Raw genomic sequence first — 7,286 nt, 5'->3', positions numbered from 1 at the left:
AAAGTGACATTTTTCTCAATTTAAGACGAGATTTTTCTCCTCACATCTAGTGAGGACACAACCTAAATTTCTCAAGCATCCCTCAAAAGAGTCATTGAAAATAGAGAAGTCATCCATGAAGACTTTCACAATTTCCTCAACCATGTCACTTAAGATACCCATCATGCACCGTTGAAAAGTTGCTGGTGCATTACACAATCCATAGGGCATTCTCCTGTAAGCAAATGTGTCAAAAGGACAAGTGAATGTAGTTTTTCCTTGGTCCTCTAAGGCAATCTCGATCTGATTGTAACCAGAATACCCATCCAAAAAACAGTAGAAAGAGTGACTAGCCACTCTCTCTAGGACCTGATCCAAAAGCGGAAGGGGGAAATGCTCCTTCCTAGTGTAAGAGTTCAATTTTATGTAATCAATGCACACACACCAACCCGTTTGAATACAAGTTGGAATTGAATCATCATTCTCATCGACAATCATAGTCACTCCCGACTTCTTTGGTACCACTTAAGTGGGACTCATCCACTTGCTATCAGCGATGGGGTAAATGATACCCGCATCCGAAAGTTTCAGGACTTCCTTCCTAACTACCTCCTTCCTTATAGGGTTCAATCTACGCTGTGGTTGGCGAGAAGGTTTGGCATCTTCCTCAAGGTAAATCCTATGCGTGCAGACCAAGGGGCTAATACCCTTGATATCAGCTATGCTCCATCTTATAGCACTTCTATGGGGTCTCAACAAGTCTAACAATTTGGCCTCTTGGGCTTCCTCTAAGGTAGAGGAGATCACCACAGGGTAAGTCTCTCCCTCACCCAAAAAAGAATATTTTAAATGTGATGGTAATGGTTTCAGCTCAGGCTTGGGTGGTTGGACATAAGATGGTAAAATTTTAGTTTTGAAAGGAGTTAACTCCACAAATTTAGGAGTCCAACCATGAACTTCAAAGACCTCAACTATATTGAGAAGAGAGAGAAAGTGCTCTGCTTCGGGGTTCTCAACACAGTCATCCTCTACAGCATTCACCAGGCATGCTTCAAGAGGGTCTTCACAAGAGAAGGCATCCAAGTGTTCCTGCAAAATAACATCAATGCTATTAGCTTCAAACACATCACCATCATCTCCAACTTGCTTCAAGACATTAAAAATGTTATGTTCAGCAGTCATATTCCCAAATGAGATTTTCATTAAACCATTCCTGCATTGGATGTTAGCATTACTCGTAGCAAGGAATGGTTTACCAAGGATAATGGGGATGTGGGAATTTTTGGTCACCACTTGTTGAGTATCCAGTACCACAGAATCAATAGGGTAAAAGAATTTATCCACTTGTACTAAAACATCCTCCACAACTCCCTTAGGGATTCTAATACTTCTATCTGCCAATTCTAAGGTCATCTTTTTTGGCTTCAACTCTCCCAACCCAAGTTGTTCATACATAGAGTAGGGGAGAAGATTCACACTCGCCCCCAAATCAAGCAAGGCACGCTCGAATTTGAATTCCCCTATCACTATGGAAATGGTCGGGCTCTCAAGGTCTTTGTATTTGGGAGGTGTAGTTGCATTCAAGATTGAGCTCACTTGTTCAGCCAAAAGGACTTCACTATTCACATTATGTTTACGCTTCACAGTGCACAGATCATTTAAAAATTTAGCATATGCAGGCACTTGCTTTACGGCATCAAGCAAAGGTATATTCACCTTCACTTGTTGAAACAATTCAAGCATTTCAACATTACACCTTCCCTTTTGAGGAGCCTTGAGTCTCTGTGGGTACAGAATGACTATTGGATCTTTTGCAACAACTTTCTCACCGTCATTCTCTTGGGGCTCTTGCATCACCTCATTACTCTTACATTCATGAATAGGCTCTTTGAAAACGTTGCTTGAAGAGCCTTCATCATTTCTTTTTGAAATCTTTTTTTGTGGAATTTTTCTTTCAACTTTCTTACCACTTCTAAGGGTAATGGATTTAGCATGTTCCATAGTCACCTCAGAGTCACTAGTACTCGCAATACTATGTTGACCCACTGGATTAGCTTGGGGTTGAGAAGGAAATTTTCCTTTTTATTGTTGAAGTACCACAACAACGGTGTTCAACTTAGTAATTTGAGCTTTCAAGTATGATTACGCGTCAAAACTGCGTAATTGAACATTTTAACCCGGTCTTTACGATTTATATTTTTAATTAAATGTCCAAATTTTTCCAATATTTTAATAAAGTGTCAAAATTATCATTCTTGATTTTTACTGTGCAAGTTATGAATTTTTGGTAATTTTTTATCACAGGAAAAGTCTCGGGAACCAAAACCGATACCTGTTCATAATTTATACATAACTTTTCCTTCTGAGCTCCGATCGAGACAATTCAAATTTCTGGAGAAAGAGAAAATGATTATCTACAACTTTTGTGTTTTGAGTTTTGTGAGAAACGAACTCCAGAAGGGTCAGACTTGGCTGTGAATGTGAAGAACAAAAATGAAAAAAGAAAAATAAAATACAATTAGTTTCCTTTGATGTGACCCGGCCATGCATGGCCGGGTCGGGTCTTCTAAATGGGTTAGATCTCACCTATCTAGATCATAGGGCAACCAACCTCCCCCTCCCTATTTATAGTCTCTTCTTCTTCCTGTGCTAGGTGTGCCCCCGTGGGCTCCCTTCTCTTTTTTTCTTTTTTTTTTCCCTTGCACTGTCTTCTCTTCCCTTGCTCTCTCTCGTTCTTTCTCACCCTTTCTATTCTCATCCTAACTCCCATCTCTGTTCCTAAACTTTCTCTCATTCTCTCCCTCTCTTATTCTTTCTTCCCCTGACCCCTGTTTTCTTCTCCCTCAGTCCCTCTTATTCCTCTCTGCTGCTCCCGAGCTAGAACCACTCTCCAACCGAGAACTACACCAGCAGTTCTGCAGTCACCGCGAGCCACCATACCAGCAAGCCCACGCAGCAAGGCTCCCGAAGAGAACCAGAGCAAACCTCCCACAGAAGCACTGCTGCCAGCTGCTCCGGTCAGCCATGCCAGCACCAACCCACGTCTCCCTGTTCCAAGCTGCTCCGCCCACAAACCCGAACACAGCACAGCAACTCTCTCTCTCTCTCTCTCTCTCTCTCTCTCTCTCTCTCTCTTCTTTCCTCTGCTCTTTTCTTTCTTTTATTTTAAATTACAGCAGGATATTGTTTTTTTTCCCTTATTTATTTGGTTATTATTTAGAGTTTTGAAAATATTATATGAATGAGTGTTAAGTGATGTTAATTTATTTAGTGAAGTTTAATTTTTACTCATCTATTTGGCTTTTACTTGATGTTAAATTTGAAGAATTTAGATTAGTTTATTTTTCGTTCTCTTAATTTAAATTCCGGAAAAGAAAAAAGAAAAGAAGTTTAATTAGGGTTTATTTTATTAAAGGTCACGTCTTTATTGTGTTCTGTTATTGTTTAAATCAGCTGAAAGTTTAATTTTGGTTCGAGCTCTTATTTAGTTAAAGATTCAATTTTTATTGCACGTGTGTGTGTTGGGTTTAGTTTCCATTTGCTATTTTTAATTCCATGTTTTAGGTGACCATCTCTAAATTAATGCGTGTTAAGTTTACTTGAGTAGATTAGGGTTTCCATTAGTGTTCTTTAGTTCAATGCTTGTTAGTTTTAGGACTTTAAATTACATGTTATTTAATTCGTCAAAAGTGAAATTGAACCATCTTGAAAATCTGAATCTGAACTGAGTTCAGTACCATTTTGTTTTCGATTGGAGCAACATAAATTTTGAGGTTAAAACGCATTTCCTAAGGAGATGATCTAACCCTTGGGCTTAATATTACACGACATAACTCTTATACTTGGGATAGCTTCCGAATTGCTCATTTTTCGAGTGAGTCAATGTCCCCAATATATTGAATGATTTGAGAAATTGATTGACTCGTGTGGGCTATGAATTGTTGCATTTGATCCTCCTAACTTCTTTTATGAGGGGGTTGGTATGGTGGAACATTTTGTTGCCCTGGAGAAGCATATGCTTAAGGATGATTTTGAGCATACCCCTGAGAACCTTGACTTTGATGGAATTGGGCTCCTTGCCTTTGAAAATTTGGTGGGGCATGGTGATTGAAATTTTGAGCAGGAATCAAGGATTAGCCACCTCTTGATTCTTCCAACTAAAGTTAGGGTGATTTGACCACCCTTTGTTGTAAGTTTCAGAGTATGGATTATTGAAGGGCCTTTTGAATCGATTCAAAGAATTTACACTTGCCTAACCACTAATCACTTCCTTCAGAGAGGGAATGGTGGGACACTCACTTGTGGAGTGTTCCTGGGTCTCACAAATTGCACAAACATTTTCCAATCTAGGTCCAGTGGTAACCTCGTTTACCTTTTTCATTTGCAAACCTCCATTTGCCTTGTGAGGTTTGCAATCTTAACTAACACATCGTCCTTTTTCTTTGATTTGGTACATCCCTCCTCCACTCTAAATACCAGGGTGCCTTGATGTTCCAACGGATTGAGGAGTGCCCCAAGTTTGGGCTCGTTCCTCCAAAACATCAAAGTAATCTAATGCATCGTCAGGTGATTTGTTTAAAAACTCACCATTTCACATCAAGTCTATATACTAGCGATTCCTAGGTGAAAGTCCTTGCATGAAAAAGTTCACAATTTGCCAAGTATCTAGACCATGATGTGGAATGGTTTGTAGAAGCTCCTTGAAGCATTCCCACACTTAATGAAATTCTTCATTTGGTTTTTCAGAAAAAAAAAAAAAGAGTTAATTTGTTTGGTCAAATCAATGGTTTTTGGTGTGGGAAAAAACTTCTTCAAGAAGTCTCTTTACATTTCTTCCCAAGATGTAATAGAATGAGGTTTAAGGGAATATAACCATGACTTAGCTTTATCCTTTAAAGAAAAAGAGAAAAGCTTAAGTTTAACCATATCTTTAGGGACAATGGGGTTAGTAAGAGTTGAACAAACCTCTTCAAAATCCTTTATATGTAAATAAGGGGACTCTGAATCCATCCCATGAAATGTGGGCACCATCTTAATCATTTTAAGTTTCAACACAAAGTGGCGAGCTTGCATTGGTAAACGAATACAAGAGGGCTCACTAGACCTTGAAGGATTGAAATAATCTCCTAATGTTATTGCATGTTGAATGACGGGAACAATAGGGACATTTTGATAATTTTGGGCATTTTGAAAGTTTTGAAAATTTTGAAATTGTTGTGCCCCCATTCCTTCTTAGTCTTGCATATTGCGTTGATTTCTGAAGAAAGGCAGTTGCCCCACTTGACCTTGGCGAAAGGGTTGGTTATTGTCACCCCCTTGATTAACCTAAGCAAATAAGGGGTTGGCTTCTCTATATTGGGGTGGAGCATTCCTGGGAGAATGAATTGGGCCTCCATTTCCATCGCTCTCATGTGGAAGTTCTTGGTTATTTTGTGGTTCCAATGCCGTTGGTCCTCTAGAGGATGTGGGTCCTCTTTGGAAATTTATGGATGGAGGTGCTTGGATGGGCTCTTTCGAGAATTCTAAGTGACGTTGAACTAATCTAGAAGGCCACTCCCTAACTAGCCTATTAGTTCCATCACAAATCCAACTCGACATACACTATGATAACAAAATTCAAGAAAATAAAGGAAATAATAATAATAATAATAATTAGTTCCTGCAAAAGAAAGAAAATGTTACTACCAGTTAATATAAACAGTTCAGGCAGTACAACCATCCATGGAAAACAAGGAAACGTAAATACAAATAAATGTACAAAAATAAATAAATAAACAAATATATATATATAATAGTTAGTACAAGTAGGTGGTAGAAAAACCAGCCATATATATAGATATATAGTATTATGCACTTTTTTTTTTCTCCAAACTTACACTAAATCCTCGACAATGGTGCCAAAAATGCTTGTCATTTTATTTTGTTCATTATTGTCCAATTCCCAAGCATAGGAAAATTTCATTGTCAAGCATAGTAAATCTTGGAGTCCCAAGGTCATTTCCACAGGAATTCAATTGGGAAGTTTAAGAGTTCATACGTCACAAATTAATTCAGAGTGAGATGTATGGGGATTGATTTTAATGAATACAATTGTCACTTGATCATAACAATTTAATTAAAGGGTTAGGCTTTAGATTTCATCCTAATCTCATCAATGGTAATCAAATCTCATCTTTATAACTCAACCAACATCAATATACCTATTGAACTTGATCGGAAGATATATTACTTGAAATGCTTAGGTTTGACGAAAATTGTTGATTAATGTCAAATGAAAATATTTTAGCAAACTTTTAGAATGTAGGAACAAAAAGCATTGGTTGTGGTAAGATTTAACTTTTCTACAATCAATCAAGTACTTTACAAAACCAAAAGTTTTTAGAAAAAGATCATTGAACATTAATCAATTTTAACATAAAATACTTGAAGACTGAGATGAGAATTACCAATAATGGGATGTAGGACTCCACCCTTAGCCTAACTTGAAATTTAGTTGGCCATTAGAATGAAAAGAAGAAATACTTAAATTAAACACTTCCGAATGTTTACAAGGAAATGAGAGAAAGAATACAAGAAAATGAGGTCGCTCTTGCACTTTCAAGCCTCTTATTTATAGGTTGAAAAACTACTACCTCCACTCCTAAACCTAACACAAATGAGAGATAGAATACAAGAAAATGAGGTTGCACTCCTTGTGTTGTTGAAATTTATTTTTTAATTTCGTCACCTTTCTTCCAACTCAAATTTGGACGGCTAAACACTGTAATTTGGACTTCCTCGTGAAATACAAATTTGTAGGGCTTGAAATCTTCTTTGAAATGAGACCAAGTTTTCATAAATTGGATAACCGAGTAAAACGTTATGATCGATTTACCAAAACTGCGGAAAATTGCTACATTACTTCAATTGACCAAAATTAAAGCATTCTTGGATGTTATTCAATTCTTCCAAACATCCTTCTTCACTTCACAAATTAGTACTTTGAATCCTTAAAGTCTCTGTAGCCATTCCATACTCCACACAAGGGCTAATCAATTATTTATTGTAATTTACCTACAAATCACAAAAATCACACAATAAGTTCTATATGCATGTTACATAGATGATTTAACTTATTTATGTGCACTAAGATGGCGTATAAAAGTTCATAAATATGCAATATTATGTACTAATCACTAGACAAGTAAATATAAGAAGTACGCATACTAGATGGATGCATAATAAATATATTTTTAGTTATTTACACATGTCAGATACATAGTGACAAACATAACATGCTTACCCCCTATACGTCTTCAATATCGGTA

The 7,286-nt window shown here is 37.2% G+C and overlaps 1 protein-coding gene across 1 annotated transcript; it reads right to left on the bottom strand.

Moving 5' to 3' along the window:
• Positions 1 to 504: 504 nt before the first annotated feature.
• LOC131147600 (uncharacterized) lies at positions 505 to 1,980 on the bottom strand. The gene has a single exon (XM_058097103.1). The coding sequence runs from the start codon at positions 1,978 to 1,980 to the stop codon at positions 505 to 507; it is 1,476 nt and encodes a 491-aa protein (XP_057953086.1).
• Between the last annotated feature and the right edge of the window lie 5,306 nt (positions 1,981 to 7,286).

Source organism: Malania oleifera, chromosome 1 (genome assembly GCF_029873635.1).
Source record: "Malania oleifera isolate guangnan ecotype guangnan chromosome 1, ASM2987363v1, whole genome shotgun sequence".
Lineage (NCBI taxonomy): Eukaryota > Viridiplantae > Streptophyta > Magnoliopsida > Santalales > Ximeniaceae > Malania > Malania oleifera.
The sequence above is the reverse complement of the archived record's forward strand: the minus strand, read 5'-3'. Positions and strand labels throughout refer to the sequence as shown.

Excerpts from the sequence above, each read along its gene's own strand:
- LOC131147600 (XM_058097103.1), bottom strand. The coding sequence starts at position 1,980 with ATGGAACATGCTAAATCCATTACCCTTAGAAGTGGTAAGAAAGTTGAA.